This window comes from Myxine glutinosa, chromosome 4, assembly GCF_964187855.1.
Source record: "Myxine glutinosa chromosome 4, kmMyxGlut1.1, whole genome shotgun sequence".
NCBI classification, from domain to species: domain Eukaryota; kingdom Metazoa; phylum Chordata; class Myxini; order Myxiniformes; family Myxinidae; genus Myxine; species Myxine glutinosa.
Window position 1 is genome coordinate 30385385 of NC_136264.1, and position 27192 is coordinate 30412576.

Consider the following 27192-nt stretch of genomic DNA (forward strand, 5'->3'; position numbering starts at 1 on the left):
TAAAAAAAAAAAATTTTAAATTGTTTTATTTTAAAATTGTTGTATTTAAAAAAAAAAAATTTGAAATTGTTTTATTTTACCAAGTTGTTTTAGATTTTGTTAATATTTTAATGCAATTATGATAATTATTAACTCCGCCACTGAAGGTGGATGGAGGTTATGTTTTCACCCCTGTCTGTCTGTTTGTCTGTCTGTGGATAAGATATCTCAAAAAGTTATGGACGGTTTTGGACGAAACTTGGTGGACAGGTTGTGTGTGTATGAATGAACGAACGAATTTGATTTTGGTGAAGATCTGAATATGGATTCAGATACGAGAGTTATTTAATTTTTTAAGTGATTCTTCACAATTGAGAGATCATGTGAAAAGCGATATATAACATGATATATAAAGCGATATATGAAAAGGTTGTGGATGAGTTTTGACTAAACTAGGTGGACGAGTTGGTTAGGTGACGACAAGAATAAGTCGAGACTATTTTGGTTCAGGTCCGAATCCAGATCCAGCCTATCAGTGGTATATAAAGACTGTTCAGCCTGGCGGAGGTATGTCCTCTACCGAGTGCCGTTCCAGTTATTGTTACTGTTGTTACTGGAAGCGGCCTTGGAAAGTGCCACATAATGTGGAATGATGCTCAAGCTACTGTATATACACCTCGACATGGCATTTGTTCAAGGTGGAAAAGGCAGTAAAGCATGGGAATTCCTCCAGATGTTTTGCAATCGAGTCTTCGTTAACATAGGCTAAGCGACTGCGAAAATTAGGTGAAGGCCTCAAACAACAACAACAACAACAACATGCATTTTAAAAGGCCATTTTCCCTGCTAGAGCGGGGGTTAGCCTTGCGGTCCCCATGACAATCTTCTCCATTTTGCCCTATTTTCTGCATCTCTCCTTGTTAACCCCCTTGCCCGCATTTCTTCTTCCACCATCTTTAGCCAAGTCTTTCTCGGTCTTCCCCGTCTTGTACTTCCTTCTACATTCATTTCCATCACTCTTCTCAACCAGTCACTTTCATCCTTCCTCAACACATGACCAAACCATCTCAACCTGTTCCTCTTCACAGCATCAATCACAGGCTCTATTCCCATCATCTTTCGCAATTCATCATTTGTCTTCCCCTCTCTCAACGATACTCCGCACATCCGTCGAACCATTCGCATTTCCACCCTTTCCAACCTTCGTTGCTGCTCTACGTTAATTACCCATGTCTCGCTCCCATAAATCATAACACTTCTCACACATGCAGCATACACCTTTCCCTTCAGCTTCAACAACACTCCCCTTGTCATCAGCACGCCACTCAATTCCCGAAACTTCTTCCATGCACATCTCACTCGAGCAACCGTTGCCGAGTCTGATCCACCTTCTCCATTCAGCATGTCTCCGAGGTAGCAAAATGTTTTCACACCTTCCAGCTTCACGCCGTCTCCAAGATCCAACTCAACATTTCCTCCATCTGCAGCTCCCTCTGTGCACACCTTACATTTGAATGTAGCTGCCACACTGGTTAATGACCCTCTCAGACCACTACATTTTTGATGAACCCACTCAGCGCACATTGTACACTGAATGGAGTTCACTCCGACACCCTTCCTACACACAACACAGGGCCACTTCCCAGTTCTTTCCACCTCACCACATGCTTTACCACTTGCCATCACCTTCGTCTTTCCGATATTCACCTTCAGACCTTTTGTCTCCATACATTCCTTCCACGTGTTCATCTTTTCCTTCAGTCCATCCATACTTTCCGCAATCAACACCAGATCATCTGCATACAACAACTCCCACGGTAAACCCTCCTTTACGTTCTGAGCCAGCACCTCCATCACAGCTACAAATAGTAGTGGACTTAGTACCGACCCCTGATGCACTCCCACCTTCACCTCAAACTCACCACTGTTCCCGTCCTTCGTCCTTACAGCTGTGCGCGCTCTTAGCAGCTGTGTCGCGCAGCTGAATTCCTTAAACGCATTATACAATTAAGGCATCTGAAGCCTCACTCATAATACCCTCTCCCAGCACCACCGGAGTGGTGCTACACTTAAGGGCATGGTTTACGCAACTCAACCAGTGAACTTTCAAGACCTGAAAGAACGGATTCAAGCAGCTTTTGGAGAAATTATGGTCAGAATACAACAGAAAATGGTCTTGGAGTATCGTAAAAGGATGCACACATTGCTTGAAAATGATGGATAACACGTCGAAATTCACAGCTAATTTGGTACACTTCTGAATTCGATAAAAAAAAATTATGACAAAAACTTGAATTATGTACCTATAGCCTGTAAATATTTTGTTTGATTTCGTTTCTTAGCAATGGAATTACAGGGGTTCAAAACCAGGAATAGATAAATGGCCCACCCTGTATAGCATGATATATCAAAAAGTTGTGGACAAGTTATGACTAAACTTGGAGGATGAGTTGGTTAGGTGACACGATTATATTTTGGTTAAGGTCCAAATGCAGATCTGGCCTATCAGTGGGATACAAAACGGAAACTGTTCAACCTGGCAGAGGTATGCGTGCTATCGAGTGCCGTTCTAGTTCTTATATTATTCGTTTTCTCTGCTGCAAATTTTGACTCCATGGAAGCTCAAATTAGACATGAACCATAAGCCCATCCTGGGTCAGATGGAAGTGAGTCCATAACAAATTGAAGTGAATCTAAAATGTCAACACTTGTTAAAATGCAAACAGGTAGCTGTTTAATTTGGGGCTGGTAGGGTGGCCTCGGGCAGGGGTCGGCAACCCAATTAACAATGAGCCATTTTTTTTCAATTTGGTGAAAACCGCAATATCTCAAGGGCCGCAATGCATATAACCTTATTTCACATGTCCAGAATCACTGTTCAGTGTTCATCCTATGGTGCATTCTTTGTCCACCACGTGACTTTTCCAAATTTAACTTGTCCATAGAAAAGCACTCTTGGGATTCTATGGTCTTCCATGCATGCGAGGTGTCCTGGCCAGCAAAGCTGGACTTACATCAGGAAATACTCAATTCCTTGGATATGACAGAGGTCTAGGATTGAGGTGTTTGGTATTCTGTCTCACCAGATGATGCCAAGAATCTTGCGGAGGCATCGCATATGGAATTTATCTAGTCGTTTGAATTTGCGACGACAGGGTGTCCAAGATTCACTTCCGTACAGGAGTGTCGATAAAACAACGGCACAATAGACACTGAACTTGGTGTCCAGGCGAATGCCACATTCATGCCAAAGGTGATGCATCAATCTTCTAAAGGACAGACATGCTTGACCGAGTCTTGTTACTTCGTCGTCAATCATTGCATTTTCAGAGAGGATACCTCCAAGGTAGCAGAACTTATCTACAACTTTTGAGTGGCGTGTCATCGATGGTAAAGGATAGGACGGTATATGCACCTTGTGGTCTCAGCTGAAGCATAGCCTCGGTCCTCTTAAGGCTAATCGTTAGGCCACAGGGACGAGCTGATTGTGCAAAGGAGTTGACAATAAATTGCATATCTTCGAGATTATGACTGAAGAGTGCGCAGTCATCGGCAAAAAGTAGATCATGGAGCAACATTTCTGTGATTCTGGACTTGGCCTTCAGACGCTGCAAGTAAATTAAAGGCACTACCGTCGGTGCGAAACTGGATCATCACTCCCCGGGTGCAATATTCGAAGGCATCATGAAACATAGAGGAAAACACAATGCTTAATAATAGGGGAGTGAGGAAACGGCCTTGCTTTGTGCCATTGGTAACAGGAAATGACTCAGAAGTGCATCCACTGTCCCTCACACGAGCAACCATGCCATCGTGGAAGGATTTGGTGATGTTGATCAACTTAGTGGGACAGCCAACTTTGTACTGTGAAAGTTATTGAGCCAAAGTTCTCGAGTATTATTTTATCCTCTCGCAACACTCACAAATATTTTTCTGAAAATTGATAGAGAAAAAACGGGATTTGATCATCAGTCGGGAGCCGCACATAAGTCCCTAAAGAGCCGTAGGTTGACGACCCCCGGCTGGGCCATATCGGTATGCACACTGGCCTTTAAATTTTTTAGTCTGGGTTTGAATCCTTACCCAGCTATACACTGTCATCCCGGTGTTTCACAGGCAGGATGATTCATCAATGTGTGTGCTGTGCTGTCCCTCGGATGCACATTAAACTGGTGTCCCATCTGCTGGCATTAGTTGGTGGATGTTAAAGATCCCACAGTCTCCATTGCAAAGAGTCGGCAAGCTATTGCCAGCACCATGAACAAATTCCAAATTCCCCTCTAACCTCTAGTCTAGGCCATCGAGTTGAACATCGAGCCTGGCCAGTCATTTTGTGAAAGACTTGGGCCATACTTCCCCCGGCCAACCCCACATGAACGTGGAAATAATTGTGGCCGTTAAAGAAGAAGACAAAGTAGCTGTTTAATTTCTTCAGTACATATTAAAATTTGTGTAGTTTAATTGACCACCTTCACCCCACCCCCAGGCCCAAACATGCGTTCCATCATCACGGTACAGCTTTCTATTTGGAAAACAGCCAGCCAGTTATTCACGTCCCTAACCTTTATCCTCCTCCACCCCTCCTCATTTCCTCCCCTCACCTACGGTCAGAATCTCACCAGCATTGCCACAGGAGTGGCACGAACACTGTACCTGAAAGCTGCAAGGTCGCAAAGTAGTGAACAAAACGTGACGGCCAGCAATATTACGGTGAGTAACTCATTTATGTTTTTGCATCTTTTATTTTGCTTGTTTGTGTTTGTATCAACAGTTACCTCACCTGAGATTGGCATGGTTTGTTTGTGGATTGCTATGCTCAGGTCGCACGCCTCCTGTACTCGTTCCTGGTTAAAACCAACAACTCTTGGATACGCAGCCTCCTGGACAAGGATGCAGACAAAAGTTTGCTGGGTATGGTGGGAATTTTCTGGGAGTGCTCATGGAGGTCTAAACAGCAAGAGATACTTCTCTTTTTCTTTAACATTCAATGCCATTTTTTTCTCTTCTTCTTCATCTCAACATTGCCACATTTTGGGCAGCACCACAGTAAGGTCGAACCCTTTGGTTGACCTGCTTTCTATTTCTTCTGAACACACCGTTCAACATCTTGGAATCCCCAAGTTGAAATCTGATATACTCTGATTTGTCCATTGTCTAATAATATCCTTGTAATTTGTATATTACAAAAGTTCAAAAAGCTCTGCGAAGAAAAAATAGTGTGCACGTGTGCGTTTGCATGCGTTCGTGCATGCGCGTGTGCGATTGAGAGATGGGGCCAAAAACAATATTTAGTATGATGTCTCAAAATGTTATGGGTGGATTCAAATGAAACTTTGTGGACAGGTTGGGTGTATGACAAGGAAGAACTGATTCAATTTTTGTGAAGATCTGAATTGGGATCCAGATCCAATAATATTTTTATGTGATTCTTCTCCATTCAGGGACAGGGCTAAAAACGATACACAGTAATACCCCGGCCTACGTCATTAATTGGTTCCATAAGCCGTGACGTAACTCTATTTTTGACGTAAACCGGGCGTAATGTCTTAAAAATGCCTTAAAATGAAGACAAACACCGTAAAACTAGAGTAAATAACTGGAGGAGGCTGTGGCTTCGCAGCAAATTGCAAATTTGCAAATCCATGCACATGTGCACATGCACACGTCGATCGGTTCGTCGACGCCGGATGCCGGCGAGGTGCCCGACGAGGCACCCCGGCTCGAGGCATGACACGGTCGTTCGTTTCACATGGGCCATGGGGCCTGACCTCGTCGCGGACATTGCACACTCTGCACGGTGATGTGATGTGACGTCTGCCACGGACGGTGGACGTAAGTCGGATTTGACGTAGGTCGAAATGGCGTTAAATGGGGTATGACTGTATAACACAACACAATATCTCAAAAAGTTATGGAAGGATTCAGACAAAACTTGGTAGACTGGTTGGGTGTGTGAGGACAAATCAATTTGATTTTGGTGAAGATCCATGTACTAATTTTGTATGTGTGTGTGTGTGTGTATATTGTTGCGAATATGGAATTTGGCCTCCATATCCGCTTGTAAATATTCCCCTATTTTCTCCAATACTCCCCAACTTTCCCCAATCCCCCATTCCCTAGTCCCATTGCATGTAAATAACAATCAGTAGAGCCGACCTTCCCCTTATTCCCCCATTAAATGTCGTGCCCAGGTCCACCGCACCACACGTAGACAACTTTCGGACATCTTCCTAGTTATTCTTATTCTATGTCAGTTAAGGCCTCGTCTCCATTAATTATGACTCTTCGTTGCACCAGAATGTGATTATATGGCATCAGTAGTGAGTTTAGGACCTTTCCCATACCTCCTTCCATCTTCTTCCCCAACAATTACAACAACAACAGAGGAGATGGCGGCGGAGCGGGGGAGGATGCGTCCTCACACCGGCTCGATTAGCTCCAGACCATGCGCTCCACGGGGTTACCACGAAGGGGCTCCTTGTCAGCTCCTCGTCAAGGGCGGAGCCTGGTAAACCCCCCGCACGCACCCAATGAGAAGCAACGTGCCGATTCCACGAGGCGGAGCTAACGAGCCGAGGGCGTGTCACTCCCCGCCGGATATACGCGGCCCCGCGCCGGATGTGAGAGAGATGCGCACCCAGCTTGGAGAAGGAAAGCCACCTGCGAGCGCTGAGTCAGATGCGCCCCCAGCTTGAGCAGACAAGACGCCATCCGAGCGCTGCGACCTCCCCGCATCTCTGGACCGGACCGAGTCGATTCTGACCTTTGAGCCCAGGTGCACCTGGAGCCATCGCTACCCGCCTGTCCTTTCCATCAATCCCCGTGTGAGTCAGCCTTTTGTCCCGTTTATCTGTCGTCTGTTGGGGTTAATATAAGAGTGTGTCTAAGTGCTTGTCTTTCTATGCTGTCCCTCTTGTAGTTGTAATCTAACCTTCCGCCTTAATATAACCTCCTCCGGAGGTCTTGAGAACTGAACCCCTGGTGTCGTATTGTGTTATTGTAATCCAGCCGGGTGTCTTCTTTTTCTTATTGAGCCAGCATCGCGCGACTTCGTCAACGTCGAGTATAGTCGGGTAATTTGTGCGGACACGACGGCCATTCCGCTCGGCCCACTTTAACATCAAAGTCGTGTCTGTAACAATATATATGTGTGTGTGTATATATATGTGTATATATATATATATATATATATATATATATATATATATATATATATATATATATATATATATATATATATATATATATGAAGAAGTATATTTCATATATATATACAGTGAAACCTTGACTTACGAGTGCACCAACTTACGAGTTTTCCGAGATACGAGCCGTCGCTCGGGCGGTTTTTTGCTTTGAGATGCGAGCCAAGATCTGAGTTACGAGCTTACGCCACCCGCCACCAGGTGGGTTCCGGTCATGTGGTTATCTTGCCGTGCAAGCATCTCTGCCGTATATCGCTGCTGCTTTGTTTTCGCATTTTGGTTATTTTGGAAAATTTCTTAGTTTTAACCATGGGTCCTAAGAAATTGAGTGCCAAGGGCAGTACTGAGAAGAAGAAGAGGATGATGTGCTTGGATATAAAACACGCAATCGTCGAAAAACATGAGCGAGGTGTGCGTGTTGTCGACTTGGCGAGGCAGTACGATCGTAGTACTTCTACGATATGTACGATTTTGAAGCTGAAGGAGTCGATAAAGGCTATAACGCCAGCCAAGGGCGTTACGATTATTTCAAAGCTCCGGACCTCTATCCATGAAGAGATGGAGAAGTTGTTGATTGTGTGGTTGACGGAGAAGCAGCTCGCAGGAGATACCGTGACCGAGAGCATCATGTGTGAGAAGGCACGAGACATTTACGGGGATTTGGTGCAGCAGACGGCGGGAACATCAACGGACAAGGCATCGGAAGTCATTCAAAGCCAGTCGGGGATGGTTTGATAATTTTAAGAAGAGGACCGGCATTCACTCCGTCGTCAGGCATGGTGAGGCAGCAAGCTCGGATGTGAAGGCAGCTGAAGATTTTATTATAACTTTTGCCGAACTGATAGAAGCCGAACGATACATCCCCCAGCAAATCTTCAACTGTGACGAGACAGGGCTCTTCTGGAAAAAGATGCCAAGGAGGACGTATATAACGGCAGAGGAGAAGAGCATGCCAGGCCACAACTTGTTCAGAGTGCCGGCGATAGCTCGCCTTCTCTTTGTGGAAAACACGGTGAGATCCTTAACATCCAACAACTAATGGGACGCAAACGGGGCGCCCAGTTTAGCGGTACACACATTGATGAATCACCCTGCCTGTGATTCACCCATGACAGGTTATAGCTGGGTCGGGATTCAAACCCAGGCTGGACAGTTTAGAGTCAAGTGTGCGTACCTCCAGTCCAGGCCATCCTGCCAACTTGTATGCTGCATACAGGTGAAATATAAAGCGCGAGATATTTTTTATATATACTGTATATTTAAAAAAAAATTGGTGTGGTTTTTGGCGGGCTGGAACGGATTAATAGCATTTCAATGCATTTTAATGGGGAAATTTAATTTGAGAAACGAGCAAATTGAGTTACGAGCTCGGTCACAGAACGAATTAAACTCGTAAGTCAAGGTTTCACTGTATATATATATGTATTATATTCTTCACCATTGAGAAATAGGTGAACAACACATGACAAAGAAGCGGTTCTTGTTTAATTATTTCCACCTTTTCTGGAGCGAATTACATGTGAGCAGCTTGATCCCCCTTTGTGATTTCATGGAGAAGGATAATTGTGAGGATGCAAATTTGAATGAATACAACAAACTCCGATGTTGCGAATGTTGTTTGCTTTTGGTGTAACAGGTCATCTTAGAGATGGTTCCAGGTGTGGTTTCGGAGCAATTTCTATTTAAAATTAACGATATTGTTAGTCATATGGTTAGCTTTTTGAAGGGGGGCATGTTGAATCGGAAGATATGAGTGCTCTGGTGACTTGGGATCAGTGTTAAAATTATGGGGAATATTGTATGTCGTCAAATGCAAAATATATCACGGGATTGATTAGCGACAGCCTTGCGGTCCACGTGGAGAAATCTCAAGGCTTTCCCCAACCCTTAAACCGTCAAAAAAAGTCTCCTTTCCATTCACTGTTTAAAAAAAGAAAACTTTCCTTGCCCAAGTAGCAACAGCCTGATGATGTAATTGAGGGATTTTTTTCCTGAAAACATGCAGCTTGTGGCGCTTTCGGATATTTTGAGCACTTTTCATGAACGACGACACTTTATAGCGATAGCAAACAAAGCATTGGTATGGTCTATGCACGCACTAATCAGGAACTTTTCAGAACATTTTTTTAACAGATCGGCCGAAGGGATTGATATGAATGGCGAATGTGACCATCAATGTATACCGTTCGTTTTGCGATATACAGTATGGAATTGTCATTCTAGTTGCTGAAGCAATTTGTGCATGTATGTTCTTTTTTGCAGTTGAACACGCCCTGAGCACATATGTTGGGGTGACGGTCATGTCCATGAACCCCTTGACCCGCCTTCTCTACATGGTCATGTCAAACCTGACGGGAAAACGTGTGTCTTTAAATGAAACCGCATGCAAAGATCCTGCCAAGTACCACATACCGGATCGAGAGGTACCTTGAGCGTAACGTACAATAGTGGGTATTGCATGTTAATTAAAGCCCGTGCTCCAATCAGAAGACCGTCGTTCACGATTGAGAAATGAGATTTCACAAAACGTTTGAATATTGTTCAGATATTTCTTTCTGGCATTTTGACTAAAAAGGAAAACTGATTGCTTTTTTCTCTGGAAGATAAAACGTTATTACCTCAATGTTTGTTTTCTTCCAAATATTTATTTAGTTTTCTTTGCAAATGATTCCCAGAATCATGGGATTCCAACAAGAACTATGGGTGGGATCATTCCGCCAGAATTATGGATGGGATAATTTCCCCAGAATTGATGTGGGATAATTCCACACATGTGAAAAACAAAATTCTTCAAATTTCAGAAAATTAAACATACAAAACTAGAATATTGTTACATTTATGGGGGGGGGGGGGGTAGGTGAAAGCATACCGTAGGGGAGGTAGAACTGTTCAAGAAGTAGCATGACGTGTTTTGAAGGAGCTTCACCATTGGCTCTCATGAGTGAAGAAGAGGAGTGCACAAACTTTTTGCTCCAACAAGATGCTCGCCATTTTGGTTCGGTTGACGTCGTGGAGTTTGTGTGCTGTGAAGGAGAGCGATCGGAGAGAGGGTCGACTGCAGCTCTTTGGTGGGCTGGAGGCCATGCTGAACATCCCTAAGCGGTGGAGGAGCCTGAAAAGACAACGTCTTGACATCTCACCTCACCATCGAGAGCCTCACCGCCGTCGAGAGCGGTGCCGCCGCCATCTTCTCCCTTCGGCGGGAACCCGGCACATCAAACTCTGAGCTTTGTCCCCAGCTGCCAACCTCGCAGAAGGACCCGTTGGACAAGAGCTAATTGCCGGCAAAAGGAGATTTATTTTTATTGTGTTACTTTCCCCCTGTGAGTTTTTGAGTCGGTTTGTGTTGTTGTTGTTGTTGTGGAGACGCTTCACAGCAGGAATTTCAATCAATTTACCTCAACATTTATTTCGTATTTTTCCTTATTTCCTTATTTTCATTAAATTCATTATTGTTCCATTTTCATTTATCGTGTCTCTTTGTTCGTGGGTTCGGGAATAAACCCGTGTTTCTTTTCGTTCAGGTAAACCCCTCGGATTTCTTCCTTCCCGCACATGTGTAAATTAACCGCCATATATATTCGGCTGCTCGCCTCAGGAATTAAAGCAGTTCGGCTATTCGTCCAAGGCTGGTCTTAACTAGCGACGGACATGACAATATCTTTGTTGGATAAGTGTCCACCCCCTCCCTTCTCCCTCCCTCCCTCCCCCCCCCCCCCCCCCCCAAGTTAATACTTGGTGGAAGCACCCACCTTTAACAGCAATTACAGCTGTGAGTCTGTTGGGATAGGTCTCTACCAACTTTGCACACCTTGATTGGGCAATATTTGCCCATTCCTCTGTACAAAACTGTTCAAGGTCAGTGAAGTTGCGTGGGGAGCGTGGATGGACGGCAATCTTCAAGTCATGCCACAGAATTTCGATTGGATTTAGGTCGGGGCTCTGACTCGGCCACTCAATAACATTTATCTTTTTGTTCCTTAGCCACTCCAGTGTAGCTTAGGCTGTGTGCTTTGAGTTGTTGTCCTGCTGAAAGGTGAACTTCCGTCCCAATTTAAGCTTTCTTGTAGAGGGCAGGAGGTTTTCTTCTTGGAGTTTTCTGTATTTTGCTGCATCCATTTTTCCTTCTATCCTGACGAGTACCCCAGTCCCTGCTGATGAGAAACATCCCCATAACATGATGCTGCCACCACCATGCTTCACAGTAGGGATTGTGTTATTTGGGTGATGTGTTGTGTTGCGTTTGCACCAAACGTAACGTTTTGCATTTAGGCCAAAAAGTTTCATCTTGGTTTCTTCAGACCACAAAACGTTTCGCCGCATGGCTTCAGAATCTCCGGAGTGTTTTTTGCAAACCTCAAATGGGACTCAAGGTGGGCTTTTTCATTAATGGCTTCCTTCTTGCTACCCTACCGTATAGGCCAGACTTGTGGAGTGCTTGGAATATTGTTGTAACATTCACATAGTGACCAGTCTTTGCCATAAAGACCTGTAGCTCTTTCAAACTTGCCATTGGCCTCTTGGTGGCCTTTCTGAATTGTCTCCTCCTTGCTTGGTTGTCCAGTTTGGAGGGACGGCATTATCTAGGCAGGGTCTTGGTGGTACCATACGCCTTCCACTTCTTAGCGATTGCCTTGACTGTTCTCCAAGGGATATTCAAGGCCTTTGAAATGTTTTATCCCCATCACCTGATCTGTGCCTTTCCACAACTTTATCCCGGAGGTCTTTTGAAAGCTCCTTGGTGCTCATAGTTGGGTCTTTGCTGTGAAATGCACTTCCCAGCAGAGGAAACCTACAGGAACAGCTGATTTTATTCTGAAATAATCAGTCACTACAATTTAACACAGGTGGAGGCCAATTAACTTTGTGTACGACTTTGAAGGTGATTGGTTACACCTGAGCTAATTTACAAATGTTATTATAAGGGGGATGGACACTTATCCAACCAAGATATTCTCGTTTTGTATTTTTAATAAATTTTCTGAAATTTGGAGAATTTGTATCAATGCAATCTGAATCAATGCAATTTCATTCCAGCCTATAAGGCAACAAAAGGTGAAAACTTTGAAAGAGGGTGTTGACTTTCTATAGGCATTGTGTCTGTTTTCCTTTTTTCTTCTTCTCATTTTTAATGCGTTGATTTTTCCATTTTTGTCCTCCATTTCTTCCATGAGCCTTGATTTTTGTATTCAAATATAAGTTTAGTCCTTTTCAAAATCCCAGAACGTTATTTTTGATGCAAGATTTTGGTTCATGAAAGAACGAGGATTCCAGATTGTAAATGCCAAATTTAATGAACTAGTCCACCCGTTCCCTATGGGGCGGTAGGAAGGGTCATTCCGCTCTGGGATATATAGATTACAGTAGATCTACAGTCGGGCCTTAAGGACATTGGTGGGCGGGAGGGAGTGTTCATTTACCATGTTTCTTGTAGAGAGCTCGCCAAGTGGCTTAAGCATTCCAGCAAGCACTCAATTCAAAACCGTTCATAAGGAATGGGCAGCTTGGTAAGCGCTGGCTAGTTGCTTGGTAATTTAACACATCTCAAGTTTTCTCCCTTTCAGTTTAGTGTTAAACAGCAGTAGCAACTGTTTCGAAAGGTGTGTGTGTGTGTGTGTGTGTGTGTGTGTGTGTGTGTGTGTGTGTGTGTGTGTGTGTGTGTGTGTGTGTGTGTGTGTGTGTGTGTGTGTGTGTGTGTGTGTGTTTGTGTGTGTGTGCGTGCGTGCACGCGCGTGTGTGCGTGCGGTTTTTGGTTTTGTTTTTTTTCTGTATCGGTGACTGGCAATCTTTGCTGCTTTCCACCCCAGATGTACAAGTATATGTGGATAGTGACCCAGGATGATTCTGATGGAGTGTGTGTTCGCAGCACAACGAGACTCCTTGAAGGAATCTCTCCTGCCTTCCTCAAAGTGAGAGCTTTCGGTTTTTCTGTGCCTCAAAGTAGGGGGAGGGTGTTTCAGAGTGGCAGTGGGGAATTTATGTTCATGAAGAGGTGAAGGAAAAGAAAGAAAAAGGAATCTAATTTAATAATTTTCGTGGGTTTGAGATTGTGTACTTTGAGAGTGAGTTTGGTGATGTTTGAGACATTATTGCTGTTTTTTTCATCCAGTTGCCTGAAGGCATGCATCAAAATGACTTTTCTACCTGGACTGAGTCTCAATGGAAGCTCACACAGGCACGACTTTTCCTCGTGTCCAGCCCCTGGTTAGAGGTGAGTCTGATCCTGCTTAAAACGCAACGTTGTATCCCAGCGACTTTTGAAATAGTTCATTGAATTAGGTTCACTCGACGGTTTGTGCCATTGAGTTAGACAAAAGCACGGGCAGAGTACAGATTCGACCTGTTTGTTTCCCGATTGCTGGACAAGGCGGTACAATGCGAGTCTTATATTTTCACCCGATGCACGCTGCAAGACTTCTGTAGATCACGATGCATCCCAACCTTGTTTCTAGCAAAAGCTCACTTCCTCACCCCTCCCTCCATTTCATTCTCCTTGTCTACCCCACTCCCCAGCACCTCACCCTGGCCGTAGGCTTCGTCGTATTGATTCTGTCGTTCGCCTCCGTCTATCTCATCAACTCCAAAGTGGACGTTCTCTTCTCGGGGTACCCATCGCACGCCCGTTCTGCATATTGACGTGCAGTTCCATCGCACCTGCATTCTGTGTGAACTTTATTTCTTTTCTCTGGTACAAGCGCTGGAGATGTCGATTTGTTGTTCTTTACGACCGTGGTGCAGTTTGATCATCGACGCAAAACAGTCGGTATGATCCTTTGTCTTTCTCCGCCATCGATAAATCTGCACCCGTATTAATTTCTTGTATAGGGAAAAACAAATATCGTGTTTCGCTCTACTTGAATCACTGTTGATTATTATTGTTGTTGATTAATTCTTGATAATGAGAACTGCAATTTTGTTCATTTATTTTATTATTTTATTTTGGTCGAACTCTCGTTTTCTTTACCGAGTATAAATACAGCTCGGAGGAGTGGGCTGGTCCGTTCCCTTTTGTATATCTGTTTATTAGATGCATGACTCACGGTTTGTCTCTGAATATTTGTAAATACGTTGGGAAGTGCCCGAGAACCTCTTCGCACATTATGCAAAACACGTGAGATGAACTCGTTTTCTTTATCACCTCCGTAACCTCCCTGCTGTCTTCCACCAATTTCTTCTTCGCTCATCCTTTTATTCCTTCTTATTATTTGTTTATTTTGTATTTACCTCTTGCTTCCCCTCCCACTCCCCCCACCCCCTATTCTGACCTTTTTAGCCATCTTGACTACTGTGTTTTGAACAAGATGTTTCATGTTTGTATTTTCCTCGTCAAACTTTGTTATCCGATATTTAAATACAAAAGTGAAATAGCGATCGTATTTTCCCAGCAGAAGGCCAAGTCCTAAATTGTACTCGCGACTCGTCATCGTTTGAATTCATAGAAGGCGAATTTGAAGTTGGATTGGCGCAAGTGCTGCTATGCCACCACCGTCGTAACCACTGCTATGCCACACTTTAAACATAAAATGCAAGTCCAATACCTCTTTCCATTTTCAATACAGTGTAGAGTTAAAAGCATCCCCTTTTCATCCCCACAGTCTCCAACCCCCACCAAGACGATCTTTTTGTTTCTGGTATCTCAACCAAAGTAAAGGTTTTGGGTTTTTTGGGCTTGATGAATTCACACTGGAGGGACATTGCTTTGCAGGAGCCTTCCTTACTTTGTCATTCAATTTGATCCAATGTGACTTTAACTTCACATGATGAATCATTGGGCTGATCCGTATATTTGTTTTGTGTTGATATCAGGGGTTTGGTCCCCAAATAAAAGGTCTCCTTCCTTTTTTTTTTCATTAAAACGTTTTCTGAATCTTCTTTAATACATTCACGATTACATTCGATGGACTTCACGATAATGTTCATAAACTTCACTGTTCATTTGTTTTAATGAGAATCAATACGGTTCCAATTTTTGCTGCAAAATGAACAAGCTGTATCAACCTCCCATACGTAATTTGGTGGTAGCCGGCAGCCGGTGCGTCTGGCTGCCTTTCCTTCAGCGCATACGTTATACTGAGATGTAGTGCAATGCCTCCAAAGCGAGCGCTGCGAATCACGTTCTCCAAAGTCCTCGTGATCAACAAGTCCTCTTCTGCGCGAAAACTCTGCAGTCCGTTCTCTTATCACGCCCTTTCCCAACGAGTGCTTCGCTTCAGTCCTCCTCGTAAGTACTCGTGCATATACATGGTACAAATTAACATTTTATGCTTTTTTAAAATTTCCTTAAAGCTACACAGGTGTGTTTGGAAGAAAAGTTGTATCACACATGTACAAAGTTAAAATCTGCTCATGTACATACTTTAAACATCAGAACTTTAAAATTTTCATTGGAAACAGGTTTTCTTTTCTATCAATGCAGCTCTTTTATTTTGCCTGGCCTCGTTGAGGACAACATAGTCTGTGCCTGGAGCCTTCTACATAAAAAAAACAAAAAAAAAAAAAAGGTTACTCTTCAACCAAACTTCAATATATTACTTGAACTAGCTTGGCTCGCCTCATCACGCATCGTTGGAGGAACAGGCTTGTTTTAGCTGAGGATAATGAGTGTACCTGAGTTGCTGTATGGTCATGATTTACACCAATCATAATACAAACAATTATTTTGCACAAATTTATTTGCCGTGTTTGTGATATTATATTGTTGCGGATCTCGCCGCCAGCCTTCTCCCCTTACCAAGGGGGGATTAGTCCCCTTGTCTTTGACTGGTCGACGGGACCCGGGACCTATGACGTCCTTCCCGGACAGTGCGAAATAGGGTCGTAGGACTAGAATCACTATTACCTAATTACTCGCGCTGCCCTGAAACGAGGAATTAAGCCCCGCACGAATCATGCGTGCTGAGACGCCGAGCGGTGCGTACACGCAATCCGTGCCGTTTATATGGTGACCCCGGTTCTAGCGATCTTGTACCATGCTTGGCCAATGGAGAAATCACAGAGGCGATCGAATTGGGAAGAAAGGAATAACAAGATTTATTTACACTATACAGGGATTCCAGAAAAAGGGGACACAGTGCAGCCTTAAAAACAGTCAACTTAATCCCCAGGACAAACGGGCCCGTCTCACACACAGACACACTCACACGGGGCTTGCAGCTGCGGGATGATGTTCACCATGTCCAGGGATGGCTGTCGTGCAGCTCCCTCCGGCTCGTCCCGTGCAGATGGTAAGTAAAGGGGCAGGAGCTCTCCGCGTGTCGTTTGGCGCACGAGTTAATTCGGGGCGAACGGTAGGGTCTGGGCTCTGGCGGTTGGCGGTGATCACTGGCAGCTATTGCCGCGTTTACTCATGTGGCTGAGTAGGCGATATTCGCCACCGGTGCGTCTGGCTGCTTTTCCTTCAGCGCGTACGTTATACTGAGATATAGTGCAATGCCTCCAAAGCGAGCGCTGCGAATCACGTTCTCCAAAGTCCTCGTGATCAACAAGTCCTCTTCTCCGTGAAAACTCTGCAGTCCGTTCTCTTATCACGCCCTTTCCCAACGAGTCCTTCGCTTCAGTCCTCCTCGTAAGTCCTCGTGCATAAGTCCTCTCAACGGCTTTGTGCAAAGACTTTTATAGGCACGCCCCGCAAACCTATCACTTACCAGACGCGCCTCTCCACGCCCCCTCACGCCATGTCGTTAGAGCCCTGGTTGGCTGATGGCCCTTACCGTCATCGCCTCTGACGCGCTGCCTTGACGCCGCCCCACCCCAACCCCGCGCGCCTCCACCTTCTCAGGCCTACCTCGTGTTACTCGACTAGTGAGCGAGCAAAGGGCAGCAAATGCTGCTGGCAGCCAAAGCGTAACAAATGCTGCGGGTAGCCAAAGCGTAACAAACTGAGTGGGTCAGCCAAATGGGGCGCGGGATCAATTATGCCCATAGAGGTGGACTTGGAGGGTGGACGCAAAAATGAATGGGACCTAAACTCATGTCTTTACACAAGGCAGATATTACTAGGGGAAATGGCCTATACTTACACATACTATGACATAACTAATACTACAGGTGGCCTACGTGTTGCTTGTGGACTAACTATGGGGGGCAACCCTTTCACCTTTAATGATCAATATGTGCCAATCTCAAAACCATAGCAATATTTTTACGAGTGAGATACCCGTGTGTAGCACGGGTGGGAGGCCAGAAGCAAACAGACAATACAGAAACGGCGAATGCTAAAGCATGAAACCAATAAATTCCACATTCCTGTAGCACCTTCAGCCGCACATCAGACATGGACAGCAAGTTCATGAAGGACTTCCATGAAAAATGTACCGTTCGCAAACAAACATGTACATGTGTTCCATACCCAGTCGATGGCGAATCTGCATATGGCGATCCGCGAATTCACGTTTAGAAAGTAGAAACCGTCACGGCATTTCGTCATTCACTTGAACTCGATATCTCTTTTTTCATTCCAAACAGCATAACTCCAATCACAAATTAAATAACATTAATATAAAAAAATTAACTTTTAACAACATTCGTGACATAAACAAATATTTAAATCCTGATGTGAAGTTCCGTACGGTTAGGTAAATACAATTACGAATTCAAAATCGTAATTGTATTCACTCAATTCCAATCATCAATTGATACTGTTATGTCGGTAGGGTAGAGCAGAGCAATATCTCGAGCCAGGTAGATCTAAATAGGTAACATGCTTCGACTGTCGCGATAGGGAATCTACTTGTAATAAGTTGTGTTAGTCCGGTTTGTCAGGTTAAGATGTATACCTGTGAACATACCAGGATGTTCGTGTGCTAGGTAGTTAGGGATTAAAGATAACAGCCCCTGTGTGTCAAACCTGGTAGTCAAACCTTTGTCCCTTATGCCAATGCACACCTGTAGATACTTAGACAGGCCCTCAGCGCAACATTAAATAATTCCCTTCCCTGACAGTGACTTCGGAAGAAACAGGCAAGGAAACCAGGTGAGGACACCACCGATGATGGCCGCCGCCAGCTACCCCTCCGGCAGGCATAGCCACATCGAGTGCCACGAGCTATGACCACGCCACAGGTCTGATTCGGTAGAGGGCACTGATTGGGTGGCACGCCAAGGCTGACGTCACCGCCGCAAGGTTATATAGGGGCGCGCCGAACGACATTTTCCCTCTTGCAAGTCTTGCAGATCCGGCTCTTCTTGCTTGCGCAGCTTCCTCTGGCAGCTCGAACTCTCTTGCGCATGTCCTTCACTGGCTGTCTTGTGCTCTCTGCGTTTTTCCTCTTGGTCTTGGGAGGCCCTGGTGGTCTTGGTTCGCCATCTGCGTAGTGCTTGGAGCGGTGCTTTGGGGCCTCGTGTGCGATCGGTGCTTTGGAGTTTGGAGCGAGGCCTGGTGGCACGCGAGCGGGGCCGAACGGAGCCGTGTTTGGACGGCAGACAATACAAGATGACAGACGAGATAAGGCTGCACCCACACCCCACATTTACCAAGTACACGACGTTTCCTTTTATTAATTCATCTTCCCTTGTTCGTTTCTGAAGTGAGTTGTGGGGACGTCCCAATTTAGGACTTTTATTTAATATCACGTTTCCCTGTCCTGACCTTTGTGAATAAACCCTTATATTATTTTCTGTTTATATATCTGAACGCAGTTTCCGTATGGTTGATTTAACAGGTAAGACTGCAGGGGTCTCGCGCCTCCCTCCATCCTGCGCGCTTTGGTGTAGCTTTTGTTTTTGGAGTCCGCCATTGAGTTTCGCTTCGAGAGCCAAGGCCTTCACGATCGGCTTCCGTGACCGCCTGATTTTAATCAAAGGCGGCCGCACGACAATACTTTAACAAATCGATTAACGTTTAACGATTTAACATTAAGATTGAATGACGCACATTGCCGTCATCTGTCCACTTCCGCATTCGCGGCAGGTTCGTAATTCTCATCAAAATCTAAACAGTATTTGAAGAATTTCAATAAAAGCCCCATCACTGTTCATATCGGTAAATATGATTCCATCGTGTTTGGGAAAATTGGGAAAAATTTGAAAATTAATATAGCCTCCAGTGCATTCAGAAAGTATTCAGACCCCTTCACGTTTTTCACATTTTGTTATGTTGCAGCCTTATGCTGAAATTGTTTAAATTCATTTTTTTCCCACATCAATCTACACTCAATACCCCATAATGACAAAGAGAAAACAGGATTTTAGAAAGTTTTGCAATTTTATTAAAAGGAAAAAACTGAAATATCACATTGACATAAGTATTCATACCCTTTGCTATGACACTTGAAATTTAGCTCAGGTGTCTCCAATTTTTCTGGATCATCTTTGAGATGTTTCTACACCTTGATTGGAGTCCACCTGTGGTAAATTCAATTCATTGGACACGATTTGGAAAGGCACACACCTGTCTATATAAGGTCTCACAGCTGACAATGCATATCAGTGCAAAAACCAATCCATGAGGTCGAAGGAACTGCCTGCAGAGCTCAGAGACAGGATTGTGTCGAGGCACAGATCTGGGGAAGCCTACAAAAAAATTTCTGCTGCATTGAAGGTTCCCAAGAGCACAATGGCCTCCATAATTCTTAAATGGAAGAAGTTTGGAACAACCAGGACTCTTCCGAGAGCTGGCCGCATGGCCAAACTGAGCAATCAGGGGAGAAGGGCCTTGGTAAGAGAGGTGAGCAAGACCCCAATGGTCACTCTGGCTGAGCTCCAGAGATCCTGTGTGGAGATGGGAGAAACTTCCAGAAGGACAACCATCACTGCAACACTCCACCGATCTGGGCTTTATGGCAGAGTGGCCAGACGGAAGCCTCTCCTCAGTGAAAGACACATGAAAGCTCGCTTGGAGTTTGCAAAAAAGCACCTAAAGGACTCTCAGACTGTGAGAAACAAGATTCTGTGGTCTGATGAAACCAAGATTGAACTGTTTTGCTTCCGTCTGGCCACTCTGCCATAAAGCCAAGATCGGTGGAGTGTTGCATTGATGGTTGTCCTTCTGGAAGTTTCTCCCATCTCCACACAGGATCTCTCGAGCTCAGCCAGAGTGACCATCAGGTTATTGGTCACCTCTCTTACCAAGGCCCTTCTCCACCGATTGCTCAGTTTGGCCGGGCGGCCAGCTCTAGGAAGAGTCCTGCTCGTTCCAAACTTCTTCCATTTAAGAATTATGGAGGCCACTGTGCTCTTGGGAACCTTCAATGCAGCAGAAATTTATTTGTAGGCTTCCCCAGATCTGTGCCTCGACACAATCCTGTCTCTGAGCTCTGCAGGCAGTTCCTTCGACCTCATGGCTTGGATTTTGCTCTGATATGCATTGTCATCTGTGAGACCTTATATAGACAGGTGTGTGCCTTTCCAAATCATGTCCAATCAATTGAATTTACCACAGGTGGACTCCAATCAATGCGTGGAAACATCTCAAAGATGATCAAGAGAAATGGGAGGCACCTGAGCTAAATTTGAAGTGTCATAGCAAAGGGTATGAATACTTATGTCAATGTGATATTTCAGTTTTTTCCTTTTAATAAATTTGCAAAACTTTCTAAAATCCTGTTTTCTCTTTGTCATTATGGGGTATTGAGTGTAGATTGATGAGGGAAAAAATGAATTTAAACGATTTCAGCATAAGGCTGCAACATAACAAAATGTGAAATAAGGGAAGGGGTCTGAATACTTTCTGAATGCACTGTATTTTACTCCAAGGGTTCTCACGAATACCTACCCAAAATATCGTTGCAATCGGTTCAGCCGTTTTTGTGGTACCTTCGAATGGACAGACGGACATTTGGGGCATTCCATGTCAAATCATCAAAGAATCTGCCGTCATCTCTCAGATTTTTGTAAAACTTTGGGAACCAATTGGGACCCATGAAAAACAGCTAGAACTCAAATATTTTTGCTAACAGCCTCTTAATTAGTGAGATACAGGTTAACGAACTTTGGACTAATTAGCGCGATGTCGCGAATTCAAATGGCCATATCTCTAAAAGTATAACACCTGAGAGAGCTGGTTTTGGTGTCATTTTAAAGGTATTTTCATGCCCTATAAATTTGTCTGGGCAACATTTTCCTACCTCCAATCACAAAAAAGTTATCACAAAATATAAACTTCAATCGTGAATCCAAAAAAAATGTATCCTTCAAATTTCCTCAAATTCATCCCAGATGTACCTTATGATGTCAAGAAGCTTCCACATAAGTTTTGTGATGGGCACTCCAATAGTTTCTGAGATATGAGCAATAATGTACATGTACGTATGGCATATAGGTTCGAAAATCAGCATTTGTAATGTATTATACAATCATTCTAACCTAGCCATGACAGGGAACACAGGGAACAACCATCAATTGCTTTGAAGTATCATATACTTTCATTTTCAACTGGGCCTGAGGGGAATTCTCATCTGGGGAATTCCAACTGGGATTTCCCATGTGGGTAATTCGAGGTGATGCAACTTTCACAGTCTAAGATCCCCAGGGAAAGTCCAAGTTGGCTTAGTGTAATGCTTAGGCCTGCCACCAACAGAAATTGGCAGTTCACTTCTGAAGGAGCTGCAGAAAAATGACGACTGCCAAGGAAAAGTTCATCTTGAAGCAGAAATCCTGCTGCAATCCCTTTGGAGCTCATGAAAAACCAAAGTCGTCTGGCTTGAGAGCTGTTAGCCAAAAAGCCATAGCCGCTCATCCAAGCCTCAAACTGCAAAGTGCACAGAAAATCTGTACCCAGTGTCGTAAGAAACTGGCAAAAAGACAACCAGGTGTGGTAGAGACTCAGAGTGAAATACCATTACCAGTGACCAGCAGTGCTATTAGCAGTAGTGAGGACAATGATGGTGGAGGTGAATCACCAATACCAGGCAGGTCAGGGGAGTTTGAATTTCATTCTCCTGAAATGGAACTGAATACACTGAATGAGTCTTTGGGATTGATTGGAGAATCACCTATTCCAAAAAAGAGACTTGCTGCAGATAAATATGTGAAATCCAAAACCAAGAAAATCGGTGACACTGTGAAGAAAAAATTGGAAATCGCGACAGGATTGCCATCTAACAAACTCCAGGATGCAGGACAGGAGATGATAGAACAACTCAAGCACAAGTTTGAATCAAGTTTGAATCAAGTTTGAAACTTACACCTGGGATGATCGATCACAATGTCTCAGCCATAACTGGTTATGTTACAGTGGATTATGATGGTCACTGGTGGGTTGCATGTGTCATGGAACATACCCCAGAGAGGCATGAGGTGGATGTTAAGTTCCTCCATCCACATGGACCATCCCCATCATATACATTTCCGGAACCAGCAGACCCTCTCACTATTGACTACCAGGATGTGCTTACTACTGTTGAACCAACCACTGCAACTGGAAGGACATATTGTATTTCCAAGAAAGAAACAAGTGCTGCTGTTGCTGCATTGAAGAGGAAATTGAAAGCCTAAGTCAGGTTAGTGAACACTGTGTACTTGAACTCACTTATTGATTGTATAAATACATTACAAATGCTGATTTTCGAACCTATATGCCATACGTACATGTACATTATTGCTCATATCTCAGAAACTATTGGAGTGCCCATCACAAAATTTATGTGGAAGCTTCTTGACATCATAAGGTACCTCTGGGATGAATTTGAGGAAATTTGAAGGATACATTTTTTGGGGATTCACAATTGAAGTTTATATTTTGTGATAACTTTTTTGTGGTTGGAGGTAGGAAAATGTTGCCCAGACAAATTCATAGGGCATGAAAATACCTTTAAAATGACACCAAAACCAGCTCTCTAGGTGTTATACTTTTAGAGATATGGCCATTTGAATTCGCGACGTCGCGCTAATTAGTCCAAAGTTCGTTAGTCTGTATCTCACTAATTAAGAGGCTGTTAGCAAAAATATTTGAGTTCTTGCCGTTTTTCATGGGTCCCAATTGGTTCCCAAAGTTTTACAAAAATCTGAGAGATGACGGCAGATTCTTTGACGATTTGACATGGAATGACCCATTTGGTGAATTACAGTAAGACTAGCCGAAAGCACCCGGCGTTGCCCAGGTTCTTTTGAATGAATTTACTTCTATAATTCAGCTTTTACTCGCGGCCGTAGAAGATTGACTGCCATAATTCAGCTCAGCTTTTATTGCGAAATGGGCCCAGCCCGGCCGAATCGGCCTCGCTACCTCGCCTATAACCTTCCCCGGGCCCGTCCCGACATTTTAAAGTTCTTTTTGAATGAATTTACTACCATAATTCAGCTTTTACTCGCAGCCTTAGAAGATTGATTACTATAATTCAGCTCAGCTTTTAATTGCGAAATGGGCGCAGCCCGGCTGAGGGCCGTGGCCGGCCTCGCCACCTGGCCTGTAACCTTCCCGGGGCCCGTCCCGACATTTTTGGTTCTTTTTGAATGAATTTACCACTATAATTCAGCTTTTACTCGCGGCCGTAGAAGATTGAGTACCATAATTCAGCTCAGCTTTTAATTACGAAATGGGCCCAGCCCGGCTGAAGCGGCCTCGACCGGCCTCGCCACCTAGCCTATAACCTTCCCGGGGCCCGTCCCGACATTTCTAGTTCTTTTTGAATGAATTTGCTGCCATAATTCAGCTTTTACTCGTGGCCGTAGAGGATTGACTACTATAATTCAGCTGTTTTAATTGCGAAATGGGCCCAGCCCGGCCGAGGCGGCCTCGACCCGTCTCGCCCCCTAGCCTATAACCTTCCTGTGGCCCGTCCCCACATTTTTTGTATTAGAAGTTTCCTCCTATCTTTCACCGTTCAGGAGATTAGCACGCGCAGGCAAACAAACAAACACTTTATTTTGTATATATAAAAAAAACTTTTTAAAAAACCACCTTTAGAGGCCATTTTTCCCCGCAAGCGGGGGTTGGCCTTTTTCGGGGACCGTGGTTGTTGTTTTGTTGGTCCCCTTTTTGAAGCAATGTTTTATGGCCGGATGCCCTTCCTGACACCAACCCTTTTTGCCGCCTTTAACGACAAACAGGGAATTACCAGTGAACTGGTACTCAATTAGCCGACCTCGGAAGGATGACAGGCTGAGTCAACCCCCTGGCGTTAATTCAGCGATCGACCGGGATTATGAACCCAGGATCCTAGGATCCTAAGCTGGCACCCTAGCCGCTAGCCCAACACCAGGGTTTGTATATATTTTGTTTGTATATATATATATATATTTTGTATATATATGGAGAAGCAATTTAGGTTGAAGATTTAGGTTGAATTTTTTTTTAGAAACAACCCCTCAGCACATACATACAGGAGGGGTAGGTGCAGACTAGAAGTTTGGGACGATTACACCTCACCACAAAATTAAAAACACCTGAACACAAAATTAAAAACACCTCACCACCACAAATTTAAAAACACCTCCCCACCACGTAATTCAAAACACCTCACCACCATGAAATTAAAAAACACCTCACCACCACGAAATTTAAAACACCTCACCACCACGTAATTCAAAACACCTCACCACCACGTGATTCAAAACACCTCACCACCACGTAATTCAAAACACCTCACCACCACGTGATTCAAAACACCTCACCACCACGTTAATTAAAACACCTCTGCCACGTAATTCAAAACACTTCACCATCACGTGATTCAAAAACACCTCACAGCCACGTTATTAAAAAGATTTCACAACCACGGAAACAAAAGTTTGAGGGAGTAGTTCAGTGACAACACAGACACTGCCCTGATATGTAGATATATGAATAGATTTACTGTACCTGAGTTGCTGTTTTGTCATTGTTTACACCAATTAAAATACAAAATTATTTTGGACAAATGTATTTGTAATGTACTTGATATGACATTTTATAAACAATTGAAGTTGAAGATTTAAGTTGAATTTTTTTTTCTTAATCAAATTTCTAAAATTTTCAAATATTAAAAAACATCCTTAGGACATACACACGGGAAACATAGCAGACATACCAAAGTTTGGTACGATTTCACTAAAGTTTGAAGGAGTAGTTCAGTAACAACACAACACAGACACTGCACAGATATATACAGACTTGGCATTTAATATGGAATATTTTTTTGTGGGGGTGAACTTACTTTTCAAGATGTCTTAGAACCAAAAGTTCATTGGAATTATGTTGAAATTATTCTAGATTTTGTTAATGTGACCTTTAAAAGAAACAAAAACCACATTTGATTTTTTCGAAGCAAATAAATTGATCCTTGAAAGTGATGTAAACTGATATCGAACTCAATTCATGGACGGTACTGTGTTAAACTTCTGTACGTTTTCCAGAAGTATCTCTTTATTTTGCACATTAGCCAAAAAAAATTTCAACAAAAACAAAAGCTAAATTATGACTGGGATTACGGACAGTAAAATTACAGTTCAGTACTTCGTGTAACCCCCACGAGCATTCAGCAGAGCACGTACACGTCGAGGCATGCTGTTCATGAGATTTGCCAAGGTCTGGACAGGAATCGCTTGCCATGCAGTGACAATAGCCTGCTGCAATTCACGCACAGAGGTCGGCTGCTGGTCCAAGTTGTCGATTTGACACGTTAATTCTGCCCACAAGTTCTCTATCGGATTCATATCCGGGGACATGGCAGGCCACTCCATATGCTCTACATCACGGTCAGCAAGAAAGTGTTGGATCATGCGAGCACGATGAGGCCGTGCATTGTCATCTTGGAAGACAAAGTTTCCTCGAAAGGCTGCACGAGCAAATGGAAGCAATGTTTCTTCCAGAATGACCCTGTACTTGAACTGGTTCAGGTTTCCATTCAGAACAACCAGGTCAGTTTTGCCCCCTGCATGAAAAGCAGCCCAAACGGTCACCCCACCACCTCCAGCTTGGACTCTTGGCACAATACAATCTTCGTTGTGGGCTTCATGCACTTGTCTGCGCACTCGGACGCAGCCATCTTGACGATAGACCAGAAATCTAGACTCGTCACTGAAGGTCACGTGATTCCAGTGTCCTGGCTGCCATTGACGGTGCTCTCTGGCCCACTGCAATCGGCGCTGGCTGTGTTGTCTGGTCAGGCGTGGCTTTCTCAGGGGACGCCTGGCACGATAGCCTGCTTGAACCAGTCGTTGGTTGATTAGCCTTCTGGATACAGGCACATTTGTCAGTTGCTGCCACTCAGCCCTAAGCCGATTAGCTGACTTGGTACGGCCATTGCAGACTAACCGGTGCAGCTGGCGGTCATCTCTCCTTGTGGTTCTGCGTGGACGTCCTGGCCTCGGTATTGGAGTAGGGATACCCCTCTGAGCATTTCGTTTCAGGATCTTTGACACCTGACCTTGAGTGATGCCATACTGCCGAGCAATAGCACGCTGTTTCATGCCAGAATTTCGTAAAGCCATCACTCCATGACAAACAGCATTGTCAAATTGACGGACCATCTCCAGAGGAAGCCACAATAACTTTTGTGAATGTGCAGCAGTTGTTTTCCACTAATACAGAACGCAACAACCCTTATATACCCGACTGTGAAGCCAATCGTCAAATGTACCTGTCCTTACATTTAGTCACGCCACCTGTGATATAATCCTGTTATTGACTTCTTGCTGCGAAAGACAATCAATGACATGGTTCTTTCAACAAAGACATCACCGAAGGGTAAAAGAAACTCACCAGATGGATATACTGAGTTCAGAAAGTAAACCCAAGTCAAGAAGAAAAAAAAAATCCATATTAAATGGCAAGTCTGTACATGGAGATTGCACAACTGCAATTAAATAATGTGCAAATAAATAACTTTCACATAAAAATACACATTTGTATCAGATGGAATGAGAGGTATGCGCAGTACGAGCACAGTATCTGAGTTCGATCCATCTACACGGGGCGTATATGGAGTCTGGCCATCTTTTAGTCTCAATGGAGCGCTGTGATTGGCCCATTGCAGTCATGTGGTTTTGAGGCGTCATGTTTCCCCCCCCCCCCCCCCCCCCCCATTTGAACAGCTTTGCCTGTGCTCAAGGAAGGCTGTCTCAACCATTGATTGGACATATGAATGAAACTCTT

General features: G+C 44.1%; 1 protein-coding gene across 1 annotated transcript in view; it reads left to right on the forward strand.

Moving 5' to 3' along the window:
- NCSTN (nicastrin) overlaps positions 1-15019 on the forward strand; it is a 42708-nt gene extending 27689 nt beyond the window's left edge. The window contains exons 13-18 of the mRNA XM_068112127.2: positions 4591-4689; positions 4800-4890; positions 9444-9604; positions 12989-13090; positions 13291-13392; positions 13695-15019. Coding sequence (XP_067968228.2) covers positions 4591-4689; positions 4800-4890; positions 9444-9604; positions 12989-13090; positions 13291-13392; positions 13695-13817 — 678 coding nt within the window. The 3' untranslated portion in view covers positions 13818-15019. The remainder of the gene's footprint in view (positions 1-4590; positions 4690-4799; positions 4891-9443; positions 9605-12988; positions 13091-13290; positions 13393-13694) is intronic.
- The last annotated feature ends 12173 nt before the right edge of the window (positions 15020-27192 follow it).